Source organism: Paramormyrops kingsleyae, chromosome 23 (genome assembly GCF_048594095.1).
Source record: "Paramormyrops kingsleyae isolate MSU_618 chromosome 23, PKINGS_0.4, whole genome shotgun sequence".
Taxonomy (NCBI): domain Eukaryota; kingdom Metazoa; phylum Chordata; class Actinopteri; order Osteoglossiformes; family Mormyridae; genus Paramormyrops; species Paramormyrops kingsleyae.
Genome location: NC_132819.1, coordinates 17,307,044 through 17,330,644, shown reverse-complemented (window position 1 = coordinate 17,330,644; position 23,601 = coordinate 17,307,044). Strand labels below are relative to the sequence as shown.

General features: G+C 48.8%; 1 protein-coding gene across 12 annotated transcripts in view; it reads left to right on the top strand.

Annotated features, from left to right (window-relative positions):
- Window positions 1–23,601, top strand: part of ankib1a (ankyrin repeat and IBR domain containing 1a) — a 42,440-nt gene that overhangs the window by 2,099 nt on the left and 16,740 nt on the right. For 8 of the 12 annotated variants that reach the window (XM_072705913.1, XM_072705912.1, XM_072705911.1 and 5 more), the window contains 8 exons: window positions 4,572–4,859; window positions 14,462–14,762; window positions 16,364–16,546; window positions 18,007–18,124; window positions 19,657–19,865; window positions 21,258–21,346; window positions 21,528–21,672; window positions 23,263–23,429. In XM_072705913.1, coding sequence (XP_072562014.1) covers window positions 4,672–4,859; window positions 14,462–14,762; window positions 16,364–16,546; window positions 18,007–18,124; window positions 19,657–19,865; window positions 21,258–21,346; window positions 21,528–21,672; window positions 23,263–23,429 — 1,400 coding nt within the window. In that variant the 5' untranslated portion in view covers window positions 4,572–4,671. Of the gene's footprint in view, window positions 1–4,157; window positions 4,326–4,571; window positions 4,860–7,715; window positions 7,958–14,461; window positions 14,763–16,363; window positions 16,547–18,006; window positions 18,125–19,656; window positions 19,866–21,257; window positions 21,347–21,527; window positions 21,673–23,262; window positions 23,430–23,601 lie in introns of those variants that run through there. The other 4 variants (XM_072705910.1, XM_072705908.1, XM_072705918.1 and 1 more) reach the window with 3 other exon arrangements.

Here is a 23,601-nt window from a genome sequence, read left to right as displayed (position 1 = left end):
CTCATCTGACATTACATGGCTTGAACAACTCGATATTTCAGCCTTTTTTAGCTTTGGATCTAACAAATGAATCACGGCGTATCTAGTAACTGTCAGTCTCCACATCTGAGATCCCTTTTTTAGTATTATTTTTATAAGCCAGGAGTTTTCTCTGCTGGTTTTTGTGAGTTTCTCCTGCTGTCTGTTTACTGCGCTTGATAAATCGGCCTACACAAACACACGCCGGTTGCTGTAGTTTAGATGTAAATCTCACACCACTATTTATCTTGTCATCGCCATCTGCACCCCCCCCCCCCCCCCCAAAAAAAAATGGTATCCCCCACAAGGTTTGGCACTTATGTCCCATCCACGTGCCACGGATCAGTCTCAGGGAGCAAACTGTAGCTTCTGTTTAAATTGTAAGCATGGAAACGGTTGGTGTAGTTTGTTTAAACGGAGCAGGTGTACTTTGTGTGGACGTTTCCTGGAAGGAGTGCCAATCCCACAGCCCAATTTTATTGTTTTACCATAACAAAGTCCTTTACTTCACAGTTTCCAGTTTATCTCCTCCATGTAAAGAAATTGACACGTTGCTGTTTACGTTGACCTTGTTGCAACACAGTCCAGATGTAAACTGAATTATTGGCGCAGCTGACAACTCGATTCGATTTGAAATGTGATGCGTCTGGTAAACGATGCAAGATTGTGCCTTGAGGTCTGGGGTCACTGGGGCCGATGGGGGCCGGGGGGGGGGGGGGGGGGGGTGTTAATGATCACTTTAACTCTTCTGAATGGGTGACATGTTGAAGACACGCACCTTTGAAATCAGCCCTCAGGGGAGAGCGGCCGGCCTCCCCATACTGAGACAATGCTTGTCTTCAGCTAATAAATTGATCCAGTTAAGTTTTTTGTTTTTTTTCCCTCTTTTTCTTGTTTTCGAGATTTGATTAAACGCCGCTGTGCTTTGCAGACTGAAAACCATTCAATGCAAAGCGTTTCTTTAGTGATAGGGCAATTCGACTGAACTGTGTCCATTTTCTTAAAAATAACTTTTACAATTTAATGCTTGTTTTAAAATGACGATAATACAGAATTGTACATTTTCAATTTCAAACCTGTATTGTTTGACAAATTTGCATTTTTATGACATTTGATTAAAATGGCAAAAGTTTTAGCTGTAAAATTGACCCTATTGGGTCCTTTACTGTTCTATCAATGAATTCATCACTGATGTTTATATCATTCAGCTTTCAGTGCTATATAGTATCTTAGATTTACTACTGAAAATACTTCTTGCTTGCCTGAATATAACAAAACCATCGACACAGTGATGTCGATTCTCTTAAGCCTGTATTTCATTTGCTGGAAACTATTTACTTAAATAGGTATAATTATGTTTATAGAGGGGAAATCCATTTTCAGTCCGAGGCAACATTTCCCACATTTCAGAGATTATGTATCTAGGATATTTTTTCTCCTCATAAAAATGCAGTAGTCTCCCTTGTGTGTGTTGGCTGTTGTGATTAATGGTGTTTAGCTCCTGACTGGAATCGACAGGGTGCCTCAGACTCCGTCTCCGTTGTTTTCAGCAGCGTCGTGAACTCGAGGTATTTCCTGCCGACGGGTCATGTGATGCATCTCTTCTGGGCTCCCCCCCCCCCCCCCCCCCCCTTCTTCTGGTCCAGCCCTTGGGCCCAGCTCTCAGGAAATACTGCATCACGTGCTGTTGACTGATGCAAAGCGAAACTAGCTGTTTGTTGTGTGCCAAAAGGAAAGATCAAAGATTAAAGCAGCACAATATCTTATATACACACCGGATCATGTAGAAATAGGTTTCCTCCACAAAGACCTTTCTCTGATAACAGCACTGAGTATAGTACTGTCATTGTTTGTGAATCTTCAGATCTTTCTTTGCGGGTGTCCCAAATTCTTATGGGATTTGTGTGCCTTCCTGACTGTTTCGTAACGGCAATGAGATCCCACTTCCACTCTGGACATTCCTTTATTCTGATTCCTGCTTATAGAACCTGTAGTGACTGTTTTAATCCATGGCTGTTCATAGGGGTGAAATCTCTCCTCGCTTGTTTGTTTGAAGCTGAAAACGTGGCGGATCTGGGTAAAGGGTCTGTTATTGTGCTTTGTTCAGACGTCTGTTCTTTTCACACTTGGGCTTGATGTGTTTTGTCTAATTTTTGAGAATCTGACATGGCAGCAGAGTCTGTCCAATATAAAATGGCAACGGACCCAGAAGCAGACCCTGTAATAATCGCACAGCCCCACCGCTGGCTGGGCTTAAGATTAGGAGCCCTGGCTTCATGGACGATGCTCTGTCTCTCTCCAGGTGTGCCCCCCGGAAGCAGCCCTCTGCACGCAGCTTCTTAACGCTGTCCGTGTAAGTGGGTCGGCACCAAGAGGTGCTCGCTTATCTCTCGGAGGCAGGCCGGGCCGTGCCGGTAAGGGGTCTTCTCGGGCTTTAACTTTAAGTCTCGCTCTTGAGGGATCGACACACTTCTTGAGCCGGCTGGCCTCCGGCGAGGTAAGTGTGCCTTCGGGCAGCCCTGAGATCAGAATATGTGCATCTGCGGGGTCGTTTGATTGGATTATTTGCTCCTGGGACCGGGACCGGGACCGGGACCGGGACTGACTCTTTCCCTGCTTATGGTGGAGATGGAAATTCCCTGAAGTCTGATGCAGGATTGAGCAGCTGGGAATTAAGCCACACCCACCCACATTCTTTTGAGTGGTAGCAATGGAATGGATGGGAATTAATTGTTAATGAGCTGATAATCATAGTCATAATATCTAGAATGTAAACCTGAGGTGTCACTGTGGGGTTTGGAGGGATTCTGTGTCACGGATGTGTCCGCGGTCGGGGATCAGACTGCACGTTTGGGCGGCCAATCGGTGAGTTTGTGGTCGGGGGCGAGAAGCTTCCGGCGCTTGGAGCCTCGGAGGTCAGCAGATGGCGGCGGAAGCAGGCCCCCGGCCGTGGTGCGACGAAGACCGGAGCCTGATCGTGTGTGGACACGTGGCACGTAGGCCGTGATCCACAGCCGGGAGGGGGCACATGACAAGACAGGTTGCATTTGGGGGGGGGGGGGGTGGCGGGTATACATGGAGAGGGCTAAAAATACTCCTCATTTCAACCCTGCGTCTGCTGTAGCCAAAATAAGTGTTTCTGTCTTGGTGCCTGGATGAGGGTCGTATTGACCTCCTTCCAAGGCAGAGTGCGGCCTCCCCAACTCCACCGCCTCACCGCGGGGCTGCCGGCTGCGGCACCTGCTCACGCCGACCGGTCCGGCCTGCCTTCTGGCCTGCATAGCTGAGGAGCTCAGGCCACAGTCGCTGCCGTGTCACCCGGGGACCCGTGTTGAGTCACACCGCTAGTGCACCTCACAGTCACATGTCTTGGTATGCCTTCTGCCGGCCTGCTGATAAATGTAGCAGAAAGGCTGGTTTTGAAATTTTTTCTTTTTTTTTTTTATTAAATAAAAAGAAAAGGATGCTGCAAAAGTAGTGAGGGAAGCTTAGAGATTTTCTGCTTAGTCTGTCTGTGCCTTGTGTGAGCATCATGTATGACGTCAGGCGCTCACTGGTCGGCCTGGCTCAGGCTTCTAGCTTCGTGCCACTTCCTCATGCTCCACCGAGCGGCGCTCCCTAGGGGGCGCTGCAGAGCCCTTCTGTCACGGCTTAGTGGCGTGTCCTTTGGGGTCGCTCCCGGTTTCCATGTGGCCTGCAGGTGACTTCAGGTGTGACACCAGTATCTGGCTCGGGAGTTTCTGTCAGCCTCCTGTGGGGGTGGGGCGGGGGCGGGGTTTGTGCGTCAAGCTGTATTTTTGTGGGTTTTATATCCAACCTTTGGACTGAATTCCTTTAGAATTTAAATGTTTATGCCCCTCTGCCCCTCCCTCTGCGCTGTTTAAAGAAACCCCTGGGATTTTTGGCCCTTAATCTCATCATAAAAGACGTGCGCAGAACAAGTTCCCCATTATTCTTTTTTTTTTATTGTAGCCTTTTACTCAAGCGTGTTTTTGAGTTTGTGCATATGTTTCGAATTTGCACGACTGTAGTAAATTGCTGAAGGGTACAATAATGGCCCGACGTAGCTTCCTGTCAGTGGGCTTCCTGTCAGTGGGCTTCCTGTGATTGAAGATGGTTTCTGTCCTGTTGAACCACAGCGGGCCGGAGAGGCTTCCCTTAGAGGACATCAAGGCCGAGCTGGACAGTGTGCTGAGTTTGGGCTTTTTATACTGGTGCTGGACTGGTGATGTGTCTCATCTAGTGTGTCCACAGCCTGGAATAGGCTGCGCCCCCCCAGACCAGAATAAGTTGTTTGATGCAGGAAGGTCAGATACTGCTTTTTGTTTTTTTTTCTTTTGAATTATTTATTGTAAATATAATTATATTTATAATAAATTATTATTATTATTATTATTAAACTTGTCTATTAAAATGGCAGTTGCATAAATGGCTCGTCTCGTGCTCTCGTGTTTCCAGTGTTATGTTGTTGTGCTGTGTCCGTTTGTCCAGTAGAAGGCAGAAGTGAGTCAGTCGCCTGAAGTGCCGATGTCTTCATGCCCCCCCCCCCACAGGAGCCGCAGCATGCTGGCCCCTTGCGTGCTGAAGGGCTGAGGACAGGCCAGGAGATTAGCAGCGGCAGTAGGAGCGACAGCGTCCCCCGGGGGCCGAGTCATGGGGAACACGGCCACCAAGTTCCGCAAGGCCCTGATCAATGGGGACGAGACCCTGGCCTGCCAGCTCTACGAGAGTAACCCGCAGTTCAAGGAGTCCCTGGACCCCAACACCTCGTACGGGGAGCCGTATCAGCACAACACCCCTCTGCACTACGCCTCCAGGCACGCCATGACGCGTCTGCTCAGGTCAGGAGCCCTGCCCATCACACTGCCTCTCTCCGTCTGCCTCTCTCCGTCTGCCTCTCTCCGTCTGCCTCTCTCCGTCTGCCTCTCTCCGTCTGCCTCTCTCTGCCTCTGTCTGCCTCTGTCTGCCTCTGCCTCTGTCTCTTTCTATCTGTCTCTTTGTCTGTCTGCCTGTATGTCTGTTGGAACCTTCTACTCCACCTACGACAGCTAAATTAAATATAAAACACATTTCCTGACATTTTAAACGGCATGCACTTCTAAATGGCTCTTGTTTCTTTTTTAAATACAGCAGTTTATGGGTAATGTTTTAACTGGCCTTATTTTATGGTTTGAAAAGCAGGCCAGCATTTCTTCAGGAGTGAAGGTGCTGAATGGAGCATTTTTCACGCCGGTTTAAAGTGTCACCCCTGCTCAGCACATTAACAGCATGATGGCTGCCATGTCCCTGTCAGCTGGCCGTCACTCCTGCCGTCCCCTCCTGCCCTCCCCCTCCCGGCTGATCTGCGATGGCTCTGGCCGTCTGGGTCAGCGGCCACACCTCGCTGGCTCTGTGCCCCAGGGGGTGGGGTGGAGTGGGGGGTGGCTGGTGAGCGCAGGATGTGATTGACTGCTCGCTGTGCATCCGCCCGGTCAGGGTCAGGCAGTTTTCTGTCTGTCAGGAATATTTCCCTCTCCAGTCATAAATCACTGCAGATACGCTCCCCCTTTAATTACCCTGACTCATTCGCTGAATGACCAGCTCAGCACGGTGCCGCAAACCAACTTTAAGCTAATTACGGTAATGCGGTCCGTTGGATCTCATCTTCCAGATAGAGTGGCTGACTGGCAGTGCTGTAGACAGGGGTGGGTTCGCCGTTTCTGGGGCCCTGTGCCCACCCTAGTGTAATGACTATTTGTGGCCAGCAGGGGACCCACACAGATGCTCGGTGATGGTATTCACTGCTACTGGCTGTAGATGGAATACAGCAATCGGGTTGTCCCCAATACTGCAGGCCTTAATCGGCGATGTGGCTGTCCCCACTGTGACGTGCGTTACGTGTTACACATGCCATTGTCATGGTTCATCGGAGGATGCTTAGCAACAGTCTTCCTCTATTTCATATCCTCCATAAAATTACTGTAGCATGACGATGGAATGCCATGTGAAAGATTCTTGTTTCACGTGATGCGTGGAAGGTTTCGCCATCGGCCATTTGCCTTTGTTTGTTTGTTTTTCCTTTTTGTTTTTGTTACTACAGACTTACTACAGGTACTAATGGGGACGATAATGGTAAAGTTGTGTCAAACAAAGGTTGTTTGTCACAGTATAAACATCATGTTGGATTGTGTTTGGCTTATAAATTCTTCTGCTTCTAGACCCTTTTGTAAAAGTCCATCTGCATTTATTTGCCGGGCCTGAGCTCAGTGTGTGAACGTAAGGTTTGAGATGAGGGGGTGTTTGGCAAAAAGCGGGTTTAAAGCCTTTTAATGCTTTTTTTTTCATGCTGTTTTGTTTTGACCGTTTATAAGATGGTTCTGAGTCAGGGCAGGCTTCAAGCGCGACACGCTGGTTTAAATGTAATGAGAGGAAACGCGGACGGCTGAGTAAAGGACGTGGGTTACGTGCATGTGTGGCGCTGCCCTCCCGGGACTCCATGCTGGGAAAGTGAGAAGCACTGAGTGGAGTTTCCATGGAGAATGTGGAGCCGTGTCCTGAGCAGGCTGCCGGCTAGCAAACTTCCAGGATTCAATATTCAAAGCTTTATGTTCAGAAAACAATGTACCGGGTACAAAACCACCTTCCTTGTATATCCTCCCCACAGATTACTGAATAACAAGACAAGCTCACAATGGTACAGTAAAATAAGAATTGTGTAAAAAGAAAAGAAAAAAAAAAACACAGTAAATCCCATAAAAAATATATAATAGGTCAGGTGGGATAGTTCATGTCCAGAAAGTAAAAATCCAGACCAAGATTTTGTATCAGCCAACAAGTTCAGTACTATGTTACTGTGACTCTTTATACTCAGCTGGGTGGTTGAAACAAAATCTTGGTGTGGATTTTCAATTTTTGGACCTGAACTATCCACCTCTGAACAAGGACTAGTATGCTGGAACTTAATTAGGCAGTTCAGAGTCTGAAGTTTAAATTAGAAAGTAAAAATGAACTTGATTTAACGTCTCTGTAATCTAGTGGCTAATCCAGTAGTCGGTTTAGCCTTGTGGATGCTGCCACTGTTCTGCTAGGCCGCCCCCCAGTCTACTCAGCTATGAATTGTGTTGGGAGAGCTGAGATTGAGCCACCTTCTTAACTTGGATCCAGACCCTCACTCTTGTGAATCTGGGGTCAGGCGCTCTTTAGGGCACCCTAAGCCCACTTCAGGGCCCCAGCCTTGTCGGGGGTGTCCGTAAGGAAACGGCTCTCTTTCACTGGGCGCTGACATTTGGCACCAGCCTGTTCTGGAAACCGGTCCCGATGACACGTAGGAGCTTCCGCATTTTGGCAGATTCCTGGCTGATGCGTCGGGCGGCGCGGAGACGGGAAGTACGGCTTTGCATCCGTCAGTCTATGATGTTTGCGGCCCTCTGTTATGGGGAGGGAAGGTGGGAGTTCTGATCCGAACCGCGATCAGTCAGTTCCTGGGGGAGAGCAGCTGACTCATTGAGGCTGGAAGTGTTTTTGAAAACTGATCCTTAACCGTAACACACAGGGATCAGATGCAAAGCCTAAGCTTTGGGCAGTTCAGTTCAAGTAAGTTAAATTTTATTTATATAGCATTATTTTCACATCATTACATTGTCTCAAAGCACTATACATTTATCCCCCCCCTAGTGAGCAAGCCAGCGGCGATAGTGGCAAGGAAAAACTCCCTAGAAGGAAGAAATCTTGGGAGGAACCAGACTGAAAAGGGGGGAGCCCATCCTCCGGGGGCTGGCAGAGGAAGCCAAATGAACAGGATGACAAAGTATTAACTTACACAGTCCAGATTTTAAGATTGAAGTCGGGGGGGGGGGCAAGAGGTGATTTCAGGCAGGTGCTGGTGCTGCTTCTGACGGCAGGATGAACATTGGTACAGCAGGAAGGCATGCAGGAGACTCGGGGTGTCGCAGGAGACAAGGTCGGCAGAATATATATGTAACTTTTTTTCTCCTTCATTCCGGGCGTCAATATTAATCTCTTTTTCCCTGGGATCGGTCGGAAATGGCTGCTAGTCTGGATTAGTGCCCCTGTGCTTGTGGGAGGCAGACCTGTAGCAGTGTGATTCTACATTCAGATTTTACTCTGGATGTCCTTCCCATAGCAAATTGAAGTTCTCATAGAACAACGATAAATATGTAAAGAGTGCGATATATACTTTGTCAGTATTGATAAGTACGAGGTGGATGCTGGCCAGTCCTGGGGGGGTGGGTGGGGGGGTATAGTGCAGCAATCTGCCTCAGGCTCAGTAGTACAAGTGACCAGGTTGTTGTGCAAAGTCCATCTACCACATTGACTTGTCCTGCCTGTCTGTCTTCCCACAATGAGATTAAAAACCTGTTTTTGACGATATGGGGCCCATTTTTTGGGGGTTGCATAAAAATCTGTGTTTGCAATCAAAAAACTAAGATTTAGTCTTGTATTTTGTTTCATTACTTATGGTTACTGCCCATAGCAATGGAGAGTCCCCACAAAAATCTAGCTACCTGCCTCTGTTGCATGCATGTGAGGGCGTTGCAACCACAGTGTTTGCTGTCGAACTCTCCTCCATTTGCAGGCTGCGTGGGCTGTAGTGACCGTGCTTTGCAGACCCGCCCTAATCAGATCAGCATGGATATGCCTCCTGTCACCCCTGGGTTGGTGGGATAACGGCTTTATCTGTGGCGTGTAAGCTTCCGGGGGCTGTGCTGTGGCTGTGCTGTGGCTGTGCTGTGGCTGTGCTGTGGCTGTGCTGTGGCTGTGCTGTGGCTGTGCTGTTTGTTCAGCGTCAGCAGCACTGAATCTGAGAGTATCTCTCTCTCTGTCTCTCTGCCCTTTTTGTGGGCAAGTTGAAACTGTGGCGCATCTTTTTTTGAGGTGCGAAAGGCTTGGGACCATGTTCTTAAAGCTTGAGGCATGGTTTGGTGGGTTCCAGGCAGATTTTTCCAACGTCATTTTTATCTATGGTCCGAAATATACGGCATGTGAGAGCCAAATTGTCCCAATTTTCATCTATCTTTTTGAGTAAGGCTTAATTGTGCATTTGTGTTAATAAAGAAGTTTTTAAAAGTCAAAAGTTTCTGTCTCTCTCTCTCTTTGTCTCTCTCTCTGTCTCTCTCAAATTCTTCTCCCCCATTTGGATCTGTGCTGCTGCAGGTAAATGGTGAATCTCTATAATGGACAAATTGCATCCTTCGAGATTTTGTACTCTGATGTTCTTTGAGGCGAATAGAAAATCACAAACATAAATACAGGGGCCCGCGTCCGAGACTCGTTTTAAATTTGTACAGGCTTGTTCTTGCCTGTCCAGGGTTCGTCTACTGAGACTGAAAATCATGCCCCCCCCCCCCACCATCTTCAAACCTTTGGACTCAAAGAGCAGCACTTGCTTGCATGTAGTAATTCCTGTCAGTCTTACATCTTCACATCTTACTGCTTTCAGAAATGGTGAAATGTTTGCTTTGAAATATAGCGAACCCAGAAGACATCGTTTTACAAATTAATTTCTACTCACTGCTCACCATTTTGTGTGTGTGCGTGTCTGTGTGTTTTGTACTGTATTTATTACATTGTGGGACCAGATGTTCTCTCAATGTGATAAAAACCTGTTGTTTTGATGTTTTTCGCCCCCACAAGGAGAAACTCAATTCTATAGAAATTTTGTCTGCAGTCAAAAAACTAAACGTATCAGAAGTCTTCCATTTTTGTTTGGTTGCTTATACTTACGGTTACGGCTGGGTAGTAGGCTGTGTGTATGTGTGTGGCTCACTATTCACCCCACTTTATCTTCTAATTTTACTCTTGAATTCCTATCTGAACAAGAAACTGTTTTTTTTTCTCCCATCAGTAACATGTCATTTTTTGAAAATGAGCCCTTTTTTTGTTGTCTTCCCAGCTGTTGAAATGCCCTCCGCCGTTCATCTCTGGGCCTGGGGGTGTCTGTAGTCACCCTGTAGCAGTGCTGTAATTGCTCTTTGCATGCATGTGTGCCAAAGCTGTACAGCGTGCTGTCCTGTCTGCTCCGGAGGGGTTGAAGTAGATGTCTAGAAAAAGTGAAGTCAGGATGAAGCAATTTAAGAGAGACGAGACTTTGAAAGAGTTTTATTTGAATGTTCTTATGTGGTTTTCCAGAGAAATGGAAAAAGGTGTATTAAAGATGGTCGTCGAGCTTGTAATGGGGTTGGAAACGGTGATTTATTTTAGGTGCCTTTTGGTTGTGGCATTTCTGTCCTGTAAGGTGCCAGGCTGTGGTCGTCTCAAAATAGGGTACAGCAGTATGGAGAGACAAGCATCCCGCCCCCCCCCCCCCCCCCCCAGTGAGGGCTAAGCAGTCTTCGCTGCTCTGTTTAGCCCCCCCCCCCCACTCTTAAACCCTCACTGGGCAAAATCACAGGCCTCTGCCAGCCCAGACAGCTGGCCGCTTGTGACCCACTGGCTCCTGCCGTGGGTCAGAACAGAGCATGTCCTGGAGAGGTGGGCTGAAAGGATGCTTAGTTATGAGACACATCATTGATGCAGCCTTAGAAAATGCTCTGAGTCTGTCTGATGGACCTGATGCTCTTTGATGTCTGACCTTTGGCGACACCATTGGCCCCATTATGGACACATTATGGCTGATAGTAAAAACTGGGTTAAAACAGCGTTTCGCAATCTGGTCCTCGGGGACCCGGTTACAGTTCACGTTTTTGAGCCGGGAAGGAGCAAAAAAATGTGGACTGTCTGGCAGGGAGCTTGGAGGGAGCAAAAACATGGGCCGACTGTGTATCCACGAGGACCGGATTGGGAAACACTGGTTAAATGGCTAGTAGGCCCGTGGTAATCAGTCATCTATATTTATTATGGTTATTATATAAACAAAGGCCACAGCTGGACTTTCACTGCAATCTGAGCAGCATGCCAAGAACTAAATTATGGTTTGTAATTGTAATTGGAGTTCATAATCTAGAAGGTAATTGTAACCTCCTGACCTTCCCAACAAAAGCCTGCGTTTATCCGCCTGAGCGGCTGTGAATTGCTGGGTTGGGATCTGGCTGACGGCCTGTGCTGGAGTTGTAGTGGTTTCTCTTCCATTTGCGTGCCCGACACCATCCAGCTTCCTGTCCAGTGTGCCAGTGTGACCCTCTTCTCACTGCAGGGCTGACAGTGCGCGTGAAGGCATCAGAGGAACGTGCTTTGTTAGATAGCTGACATTGTAGATCCTTCGGCTTCCTGGTCAGTCACATGACTGATGGCACCTTGTAGCAGAGCCACGTACAGGGTCAGTCTTACCTGATCACGTGCCCAATCCCCAAGTGGTCCTCCAGAGGTTACTGACATACTCGTATTGTGCACCATCACAGAGTGTTTTGTAAAACTGCAGGATGTTTAATGATTTATGTGATATAACCTTAAAGCTCAGTGTCCTGAGTCAGATCCGTTCTTCCCGGAATCGGGGTGCTCCTTACTGCCCCCCCCCCCTTACCGCACGCACACGCCGCGCGCACACGCCCACACACACGCCACACGCACACGCGTTTTCTATGGGGAAAACCTTAATCTCCACAATGACACCCGTAACCCCAACCCAGCCCTAACCTTAACCATATGTAACCAAACAAAATACAAGTTAGCATTTTTAGTTTTTTGATTGCAGGCACAGATTCTTATAAAATTCAGGCTATCCTTATGGGGATCAAAAAAATGTCCCCACTAGGCAAATAGTTCCAGGTTTTTGTCACATTGTGGGGAGATGTGGCATTCCATATTTACACCTTTCTCAGTTCCCCGTAAAGCTTCCCTAACCATGTGGTCTCCTGCAGCAGGTGCCATGAAATAAGGTGTTAGGGTGATCATTAAATTGCAGTTAACGTGTAACTAATTGAATTATGTCATGTCTGACAAACAGGTGCGTGAAATACCGTGATTCACCCTACTGTCGTTTTGGCCTTACTGGGATCGATGTCTCTATTTGTTTGTTCGTAGGCTAAAGCTCCTGTCTTTGCCCACCGGGTGGAGCGGCAGGCTCCGCTAGCTAAGTACTTTTATGGTTGACGCTGTGACGGATGGGGGGGTGCGTGTAGCAGGATGGATTTCCTCACTGTGTAGAACTGGAGCTGCTAAGTTCGAACTAGGTTCCCTCGCGCCAAATGCTGATGAATGGTTGTCTCAATATGTCTCTTTATGTCACTGCTTTTGCTGGTGAGGATCACAGTGGCAGCATGCTGAGCAGATTAATCTTGACTGGTCCCCCCCCACCCCAGCAGCCCTGCAGGTGGCATCCTTACACAATGCCCGAGTCTCCTCCGCTAGCTGCTCTCGATCTGGTCTTGATCTGGATCTCGGCTTCAAAGTGTGTAGCTGCGTGCGGGAGATCTTGGTTGGATGAATTTAGCCCCGCCTCCTTCCCCATCAGTGGCAATATTCCACATTCCCAAAACCAGTGTCCGTCAGTGGGTAGGACCCAGCCGCATCAGACCTTGCTCATATCTGCCTCCCGTTCGCCTTGTGGACGGTGAGCAGGGGCCCATGCAGGGGCGGGGCCACAAAGGCATTGTCCCCAGCTGAAAGCTGATTGGCCCTCAGAGTGCCCCCTCATCTGTCACGCAACGATTTCAAAACATATCATTGGCTAATGAGAAGGTTGGCCCCTTTGTATGAACTATGACCCCTCATGAGTCCCCCCCCACCTTTCCGAATTCAGAATTGTCCCTGGTGGGGAGCCCACAAGTATGGGTTGAGTTCAGCCACCAGTCAGTCATCTGTGAATATTTAATCAATTTAAATGTGTATATTCTTATCCATGTTGGTGTGTCATGTGCTGTGTCTGATGAAGCACTGACTGAGTTAGTCACGCTTGTGAAGGGGGGAGATGGCTCTGCACTCTGTCACTGTTTGGTTTGTCATGCGACTTCAGCCTCAGCGCTTCCGCGAACATCAGCAGCTCCTGCCTTTTCCTTCGATTAAAACGCCCAGTTTGGTGATGGGATTTTAGTCATGATAATGGGTTAAGTGTTTTTTCTCCTTCTTTTTTGTTAATCAGTGTCTGGCAGTGAGTTATTCATTAACATGACGCCAAAACACCCAGCGGGACGTTTCTAAGAAAGTGTAACTCTGGTGATTTTTGTATTGTCATGAGGTGCTTTGCTGTCATGCGGAGAAACAAACGATCAGGGCCGGTGACAGAAGCCTGTGGCGTTTCTGCATCATTCTCCCTGGTCAAGACTGTAAGAGTCACAGGGTCTCAGCGGTAAACTTACTGATGGTCGCCGCTACTAATAGTGACAAGATTTTATTTTATTTTTTTCTTCGCGAAGAGGGCGTTATTCTCTACTCTGACCTACAGATCCTTTAAGATAAACCAGGCCCTCTAATGCCAGTAGTTGAGTCTGTAATTAGAAGTTGATCCTACTGTCCTACGATACTCTGCTTGCTGTCGATTGCCTGAAGTTGGCCTTTTGTATTTGGAGCTAAAGGCACCGAATAGGCAGCGTTCACATGCAGCAGTAGATAGGGGAGCAGCCCTGATGCGATCGGCGTAAACGGCGGTAATCCAGTTTAATGTGGAGGGAGTTGAATTCCAAGTGTACTGTGTCCTGATTTTGGCTGCCTGGGGAAATATGAGGGAGGGGTACGGTGTAATAGGCAGCGTGAAATGGGTCACGGTGCTGCCGTGGTCACCCCCCCCCCGCATGGCGGAGCCCTCTGATCCGCACTGAGAGCCTGGCCCCCCGCCTCTGTGTGCCGCATAGTCAGCCATGACCCTGGCATGCAAGCATCTCTACTCTCCCTGTACGGTGACAGTGCAGCCCCCCCCCCCCCCCCCCCCCCACCCCCATCATTTCTTTAACCTTGATTCTGGGCCAGTGTTGCTCAAGAGAGCTTTCCCACAAGTGCCATTCGCTGTGACTTTTCCACTCATTGCCACTGTCCCCCCCCCCCGGTCACCCTTTTTCCAAAATATATTTGTTTGCCCAAGGACGCGGGGACAGTCTGCTTAACCAAGCCATATTGGATACACGACCGGAATTAATGTACTGCGCCTGGTTGCTCGGTCCCCTGTCCTTTGTACCGTTACTGTCCGTGTGCAGAATCATTCCCGAAACGCACGTTAATAGGGCTGCCGCTTCCTGGTTTGCCGTAATAAATCAGACCGTGAGGCTCGCTCCTGACGGAATTGTAAGTGGGGCCGTGCTACGCAGGGCTGGGAGGACGGAATGGGGGCTTTTATTTGGGGTACGGATTTAACGCATGGTGCAGAGGATTCGGATCAAAGGAGCTTTTTCGGCTTCGGGAAAGTGGGGATGTGCTAGAAGTCCGAAGGGGCTTGAAGGCTGGTACCGGGACCTGCATATGTGGGCTGGGAGACTAAACCCACATGTCATTGATGAATATGCATGGAATTAGCACAAATTATCCAAATTAGCTGTAACGCCCCCTGCTGGCATCTTCCCATTCTCATCTCCACCAGGTCCTTCCTGTTCTGCAAGGATGGCAACCCTAACAAGCGTAATGTGCACAACGAGACCTGCCTGCACCTGCTCTGCATGGGCCCGCAGATCTTGCTGCCGGAGGGGGTGCTGCACCCCCGCCTGGCCCGGCCCCAAGAGGATGAGCAGAGGCGAGCCGACTGCCTCCAGATGATCCTCAGGTGGACCGGCGCCAAGCTGGATCAGGGCGAGTACGAGCGCGCCAACGTCAACGCCACGGACGTCAAGAAGAGCACGTGCCTGCACTACGCGGCCGCCTCAGGGATGAAGACGTGTGTGGAGGTGAGGGTCAGGGGTCAGGGGTGGGGGGGCGGAGCACTGCGATGACGGTCAGTGCATCCTCTTGGTTCTGGTCATTGTTTATAGACATAAATCTTAGGTTTTCATCACATGGACAGTAAATATGAAAGAATATATTGAAGAGACTGTTTTCCATTTATTTAGCCGCATTTTGAGGAGGCACAGTCAGCCAAGTCCCCATAGCGATTGGGGTTACAGACCCTACTGACCCTGTGATGTAATCGCTCCGCTGGCCGTAGGATTCATGAGCACAGCTTCCTAACCCACTGAGCCACACACATGGGTGTAAAAATTCTGCCCCCCTGACTGAATGTCGCCATGGAACTTCCCCGCCCAATATTACCAAAAAAACGTTACATTTCTTGGGCCCCTGTGAAGTGCAGGGCCCTCTGAATCGGCCAGGGTTTTCATATCCATGCCACTACAGCTCCCCTGGACACAGAATAAGAATTACTGCTGGAAGAGTGATTTAACTTCTCAGGTGAAGCATGACAATAGCATTCCGGCCTGTGTATAGCTAAAATAATGGTAGGCTTCACAAAGTAGCGGGCAGATATAAAGGCAGCTGAGCGACCGTATTGTTCCCCCTCAGATGATTTAATGGATTCCCTGGGTAATTAGTCTCCTGTGCTGCAGCTGGCCGGCACCCTGTGGTTCATTTTAGTTCACTATTTCACTATTCGCTGGTTACCTCGTTATCATGAGTGAATGGATGAGAACGTAGGACTGCAGAATCCCCGAGCGCGATACCCTTTGGATTTGGGACACCTGCTACAAAGCCTCCTGTATCACATGTGCTGATTAAAAAATAATTCTGATAAATGACTAATATGGAATGTTGCCGTAGCTGCCCTCTGCATTTCTCATAATAATTTGTGTATTGATGTCTGATTTCCAGCTATGAATGTGACATGCAGGAATATTCAGTGATATTTCTAAATTCTGATGCAAGGCCCACAGTGTGAATTTCTGAACGCCTGCATGACTTGACCATGTGACTGCAACAAGTGCAAACAGATGGTTACAGCAGAGCCATTAAAGAAACCCTCCCCTCGCTCCCCCACCGCCGGCCCCCGGACCCCGTCAGAAATGCAGACAGTCGCCCTGGAAACGTCAAGTGGGGCGGGCAGGAGGCCGGTCGTGCCCGATATGGTTCTGAGTCTGAACCGCTTTCTGCCCGGTCGCCGTGACGACCGAGTGCCGCGCAGCAGGCCGCCCAGTCACATGACTGATCTGACGCTTAAACCGGGACTTCTGGGAACAGCTTGAGCCAGGGCTGGCAGGGCTAAGCATGCTAACAGCTGCTCTTTAGAAGTGCGGTTCCCTTAAGTCACTCCAGTGAAATGTGTCGAATGCAGCGGCACTTTCCTGGCTCCAGATGCTGGTCTGGTTTGAACATCTGCTGAGTAACTGCGGCAATAAAACTAGGAGTCATGAAGGGGGGGCCGGCCCCGTCCTGTGTGATTATAGGAGGCCTAGATTGGCAGCGACGGGGCGACAATCGCTACACCCACCCCCTGCTGGCCGTCTTTGGCATCAGCGTGCTGTAATGGTGGAGACGCCAACCGCGACTGTCTCTACAGTACTTGGTGAGGAGCGACGCAGACCTCTTCGCGGAGAACGAGGATAAGGAGACCCCGTGCGACTGTGCCGAGAAGCAGCACCACAAGGAGCTGGCCCTCAGCCTGGAGGCTCAGATGGTCTTCTCCAAGGACCCCGAGGCGGAGGGCGTGGAGGCTGAGTATGCTGCACTGGACCGTAAAGAGGTGGGCTGCTTATCATCCGCTGGGGGCGTCTGCCTCCGGCCTGTCTGACGGAAAGCAGACCGCCTCTCGAACCTGCACTCCTCTTCCTGATGAATGTCAGAAGGTGGAATGTGTTTTTTTAATTTTTATTTATAGATTATAGATTTCTGCTTATGATTTCGATGGGTAGAGCAAGTGGGACGATGGGGCATCTGTGGCTGAAAAATCATCACGTGCCGTTTGAACTGCTCTGCTGCCGCATTTTGGGTCGATGGCGGCAAACCTGTTTCCACCCGCTATCTGATTGATGCCCTTGACCACCGGCAGACGGTCTCTCTGCCCCCCCCCCCCCCACTCCCCCAGCTCTAAAGGCTAATGCCTATTAGGAGCAGAGCTGGCTGGGCAAAGTCCCTCAGAGGCGATCTGGAAGAGCCGCCCCCTCTATGGGGCTGTTAGACGGGGACATCTTGGGCCGACAGTCTGTGTCTCTGTCACACACATATGTATATATGTATATTATGTGTATATCTGTGTGTGTGTGTGTGTGTGTGTGTGTGTGTGTGTGTGTGTGTGTGTGTGTGTGTGTGTGTGTGTGTGGTGTATAGGCATAAACCTAATCCCACCTAATACACAGTACCTAACTATATAATATTAGCTTGTATTGAATATGTATGTGGCACACATTTCCTTTTGAATATTAAAAATGCAAGTCGTGTCTTTTAGAGTTATCGGGGAAAAGAACCTTTATTTTTAGCAGTGGTTTCCTCCGTCTTCTCAGTCACCCTACATAGAGCATAATTGTCTTCACAGCTGTGTAGGTCAGGGTCATACCGGGATCTTTTTATTCCCTTCATCAGAGAATTGTGAGTTATTAAACTTGGGCTGTAATTGAATGAGAGTGTTATTGTGAAGCACCGGGAAGCCCGGCTGTCATTCTGCCCCTCGGCGTACGGATCTCTGACACGGACAGGGGAGACATTTCAGCAGAAGGGTCACTGTAACGGCGCCTCACGGCTTTCCCATGTACACATCGGGGCTCCTGCGGCTTGCACTGGACATGATAATCGTCAGTATTATTTTTAATCTCCAGAACAGTTTTTTTTTTTTTTTGCGTCTTTTGACCCTGCAGGCTTCCTTATTTTCTCAGATCACATGGCACACCTGCTGCCATTCTCTGGCCTTTGTGGCTCTGGCCTCGTTCTTTATATCCCACCCCAGACCCACATTATGTGGCCCGGCGGGTGTAAAAGGTCAGCCTTGTTTTTGAGATGCGGCTGGGAGGGACCGCGGGTGAGTCTTTGTATCGATTGGAATGACTGTAAGCCGCTGCTTTGTCCTGCTTTATTGTTAAGGGATTAAACATCAGCGCAGGACATTTCTGAATGTTTCTCCTCTCTCTCCCCTCTTTGGCTTCTCCCTGTCTTCTCTCCTCCTCTTCCATCCATCCATCCATTAACCCCCCCCCCCTCGGGTGAGTCCAGCCCTACGAGGGTCTGAAGCTGCAGGATTTGCGTCGTCTGAAGGACATGCTGATCGTGGAGACGGCTGACATGCTCCAGGCTCCCCTCTTCACGGCGGAGGCATTGCTCAGGGCTCACGGTACGTCCTGACAGGGCCAGGGGCCTCGGGGGCCCAACTGCCCCCCCCCCCCCACACACCTTGAAACTCTTTGAAGAAAACTTACCCCAGATCACAAAACCGATGAGGCCCCCCTGAGGCCACTGGGGGGGTTGCTGTTGGATGTGGTGGTACTACCAGAGATGTGGTTAAGAGGAAGGGCAGTATAAAGGCCCGCTGCCTCCTGCTGGATGGTCAGTAGCAGGGCAGTAATACAGGTACTGACATTATGAAACTTCATAAAGGAAATGGCAGCCAGCAGCCAGCAGTGACCTGGGAAGTAACACAAATGACTAAATAGGAGTCTACTGCTGATTGGTTGAAAGATTCGGGTGATGTATTGATCCTGATTGGTTAGAAATGTCCTTTTTGAATAAAATATGTGGAATTCTGAAATTTTGCTGTGATTGGTTGCTTTAATTAATCCAGGTCAGTGGAATGGAAAACATAGTTTAGGTGGAGTTTATTGGTGCTTGGTAAATTTATTGTCCTGTTTCTGATACAGAGGTCAGCAGTAGGTGATAATTATGTCATCATCCTGTCGTCAAGTCCAGCAGGCTGTGGTCGGATGCTTTATCTCCTCAATGAATATACAAGGACAGACTTGTGTTTGAGTTTTGTTGATTTAATCCTGCCTCATTCCCATGGCAGTGTGCACACCCTTAGCGGATGTTACACAGCGTGTAGTCAGAGTATGGAATAGTCTTCCTGATAACGTAGTGCAAGCTGAATCCTTGGGTTCCTTTAAATCAGAGCTAGATAAGATTTTAACAACTCTGAGCTATTAGTTAAGTTCTCCCCAAGCGAGCTCGATGGGCCGAATGGCCTCCTCTCGTTTGTATAGTTCTTATGTTCTTATGTTACATTTAATGTCAGAGGCTTAGTTAAGCTTCTGTCACAGAACCATCCTCAAGGAAGGGTTAGGGTTAGGGTTTGGTTAGGGTTAGGTTAGGGTTAGGTGTCCTCGTGGGGGTGTAACGCGCCGTTTCCTGCGTACCATGTGTGTGATGGCTGGTCTCTGGGAAGCCGATGTGATGTATCATCCGAACAGGGTCACAGAACATGACCTGGTTGGGTCGGCGAGATTAAATCTCTATTTTTCTAATTATCTGAAGAATACCTGCGATGGTACAAAGATGCTTAAAAAAACGGAGACTTTGAATTCATCATCGGTCCTGCTGGACTGGATTATGGGGGGGTGGGCGGTGTAACTGCACATCTTTTGTACTTCTGGAGGAAACGCTTATGACACGAGTCGAACACTTGCAGACAGGGAGCAGGATTTGAGCCCCAAAACCTGGTATGATTAGATTATTGATCTTAATCGGGATAAACAGTTTGTGGTGTGATGTCAGTCGTATGCTTAGTCTGAGCAGCGGCTGATTAAAGAGCCCAGCATGTATGCAGCGGGATAAGAGGACTGGGCTCCATCTCCGGCGTTAAGTCACAGGGCTTCTTTTGTCATGCTGGGTACCGGCGTCGGTTAAGCGGCTAAATGTGTCTTGCGGGGGCAGACTGGGACCGTGAGAAGCTGCTGGAGGCCTGGATGTCCAACGCCGAGGAGTGCTGCCAGCGCTCGGGGGTGCAGATGCCCGCCCCGCCACCCAGCGGCTGCAATGCCTGGGACACGCTGCCATCGCCCCGCACGCCACGCACCACCCGCTCCTCTGCCACCTCGCCTGACGAGATCAGCCTGTCGCCGGGAGATGAAGGCATGCCCCTGGTGAGAGGGGGAGGGGGGGATGGACGGAGTGGGGGGGGGGGGGGTGCTTAATGACATTTTTGCTGCTTATGGGGGCTGCGAGTGGGGAAAAAGTAACAAATCCAGGGGTGGTTGTACTAGGGCAGGACAAGGTGATGGAAACAACTGGCAAGACATTAACCAGCCTTTATTCATCAAGGGATGAAGGAGGTGGAAATCTGCTGTGTCTTCCATCTTCTAGAACTTTCTGTAAAATTTAGCGATGTACACTGGGTGCTGTAAGGAAGCCTCATATGCCGTATTTGTCATTGCACGACCCGGAAGAGCTGTCATCATACACAATAGCTTCCATAAGATAGCTGCCTTTTCCATTACAGGTTCTTCACATTGGTGGTTGAAGTCATCCTTGGGCTGCCTCCATAAGCCTGTCAGGATATGAGAGATCAATGTACCTTTTTTCCAATGCTCATAGGCGAGGTTTTGTGCTCCTTACAACAGGATATGTCTTTGGACATCGACCTTGGATTCAGGCGGCTCCCAATCGATAGCCTCACCATAAATCCCACCTTTGTGACACTTCTGATGTATAGTTTTTGTTGAGCCTGGTCACAGAGGGGTTGAATCGGTTGTTTTGATATTTAGAATCCACCCTATCATCCTTATCCAGCTGTCTCTCCCTGTTACTTGCCTTTAGCTTGTTCCCATCATCTCTGCTGATTTCTCCATGCCTAGCCAGTGCTAATTGGGTTAAATGACGTTGTGTTTTCTGTAACTGATGCACCTGCAATTCTGGAGTCTTTAAACTCTGACGGTTAACTCATCACTTTCAGAAATTGCACGTCAAAGTGCTGATTGACATGCAATGCTAATTAGCTTTAGCCTGGTATGACTTTCTTTTGTAGGTGCATTTGTAATTGTGATTTAGCTCCTCCAAAGTCCTCCTTCCTGTGGTCTATTGCGCTGGTGGCCTTTCAGGTCCAGCACATTTCAGAGGCTGGTTTCAGCATTTGTAAGATGTTTTGCTGTAGGCCAGTGAGAATGAACTGGTCACTGTAATACACATAATCTGAGTGGACTTGGTAACAGTAGTTACCATAACATCTGTAGTTTGTTGCGAGAGCAGTTACACCAATGCTATGGTCCTTTAATGGTGGTGGACATCTTCATCTATGTTCACACACAGAGGTGGAATGTTCAGGTGCAGAACGTACAAATCCAGGCCAAGATTTTGTTTCAACTAACCAGTACTCTGTGAATGTTGACTCTTTATATGCAGCTGGTTTGTTGAAACAATATCTTGGTCTGAATTTGTACTTTCTGAACCTGAACTATCCACCTCTGGAACACTATGGAGTGTCCTTTTCTAGGAGTAGTCAAAGTGTGACGTCAAATGTTTCTTTTTCCCTCCATAAGTGTGGAATCTGCATGTGTCCCATCTCGGTGTTCGAGGACCCTGTGGATATGTCATGTAGCCATGAGTTCTGCCGAGCATGCTGGGAAGGGTGAGTTCTGAATGTTTTTTTTTTTTCCCCTCTCTCCAATACCATAAGATCAATGCTCTCTCCAATAGCATATTAGATATACCTAGTATATATAACTAATAGCAAGACCTTCAAAAATAGCCATTTTTGTGAATAGTGTTACATCTACTGGACACGTGAATCCGCCTCATCCTTCTGCCAGGTTCTTGAACTTGAAGATCCAGGAGGGGGAGGCACACAACATCTTCTGTCCGGCCCATGACTGTTTCCAGCTGGTCCCTGTGGAGGTCATCGAAAGCGTGGTGTCCCGGGAGATGGATAAGCGCTACCTGCAGTTTGACATTAAGGTAGAGCCACCAGTGGCCTGCAGTTTGACATTAAGGTAGAGCCACCAGTGGCCTGCAGTTTGACATTAAGGTAGAGCCACCAGTGGCCTGCAGTTTGACATTAAGGTGGAGCCACCAGTGACCTGCAGTTTGACATTAAGGTAGAGCCACCAGTGGCCTGCAGTTTGACATTAAGGTAGAGCCACCAGTGGCCTGCAGTTTGACATTAAGGTGGAGCCACCAGTGACCTGCAGTTTGACATTAAGGTAGAGCCACCAGTGGCCTGCAGTTTGACATTAAGGTGGAGCCACCAGTGACCTGCAGTTTGACATTAAGGTAGAGCCACCAGTGGCCTGCAGTTTGACATTAAGGTAGAGCCACCAGTGGCCTGCAGTTTGACATTAAGGTGGAGCCACCAGTGACCTGCAGTTTGACATTAAGGTAGAGCCACCGGTGGCCTGCAGTTTGACATTAAGGTAGAGCCACCGGTGGCCTGCAGTTTGACATTAAGGTGGAGCCACCGGTGGCCTGCAGTTTGACATTAAGGTAGAGCCACCGGTGGCCTGCAGTTTGACATTAAGGTAGAGCCACCAGTGGCCTGCAGTTTGACATTAAGGTGGAGCCACCAGTGACCTGCAGTTTGACATTAAGGTAGAGCCACCAGTGGCCTGCAGTTTGACATTAAGGTAGAGCCACCAGTGACCTGCAGTTTGACATTAAGGGTAGAGCCACCAGTGGTCTGCAGTGAGCCTAGACTCCCTGTGTGGGGTCCGACGGCAGCCGTCGTGCAAAAGCCCTGGATGTTGGTCAAAGAGCATCATAAACAACACTGATGAACGTTCATCTCCGTCTGGTTCCATCTGAAGCCCTCCCTTTGTCATACAGGATTACTGCAGACTTCCTAAGGCAGCGTTGACCTCAATTAATCTTGTACAATTACCTCATGATTTCCCCGAGAGTTTAATTGCTTGAGTCTGCTCCAGGTCTGCACCTGATTATCATACCCAATCATCTCTGTTAACCTCATACCGTTAGCACAAATTGCCATGTCTGAGATAACGAGCTCGCATTAGAAGCCTCTCTTGCATGCTGTGTATCTCTCACCTGGCATCTTTGAGTTCGCGGAACCGCTCCTCTTCTTCTGGGTCACCTTACAGAAACGGCGCTGTTATCCGTTCAGACATCAGTCAGAGATGGCTAGTTATCAGGGGTCTCTATCTGATTAGCACAGGTTGTGTTTCTGTTTTGGGGGCCGGAGAGAAATCAGCATTACGCTGACGATGAGGATCGTGATGAATGACAGTTCTCCAGTTCTACCTGAGGCCATCTTTCTTTATGTTGTCATGGTGATGTGGCATGTTAGTTCATGCCGGAGCCCTGACGTGAATACTTCGGCATGAAATGTAACCTTAAAGTCATTTGAAGCTAATATAGAAAGTCGCGGTATTTTTGCCGGTTGGCTTTTTCGTGAAATGGTTGTAGACTCTTGCCCCAGGGAAGCCAATCAGCACACGTGTGCTCAGAACACCTGTGACACGATTAACTAAGCACTTCATCTATTTATACATTTGTTTTTAAGACGCATTGAACTTCAGCTGCATTTCCCATCAGGCGTTTGTAGAGAACAACCCCGCCATTAAGTGGTGCCCCACAGCTGGGTGTGAGAGAGCTGTTCGCCTCAACCGACTGGGTCCTGGAGCCGCCGCCTCAGACCCACTCAGCTTCCCTCTGCTCCGAGCTCCTGCCGTTGACTGTGGGAAAGGCCATGTCTTCTGCTGGTGAGTCTCTAGTGCTGTTCCAAGGAAGCTTTTAACTAGGGGGGGTCACCCTTTTATTTATATTTTTGGACCTAAAATGGATCAGCATTTCTATTTAATACACCCCTTGATGTATGTGAAAATGGAGCCAAAAGTAAGTGGGCACTCTTATTAATTAGATGAAGTTCCTAAC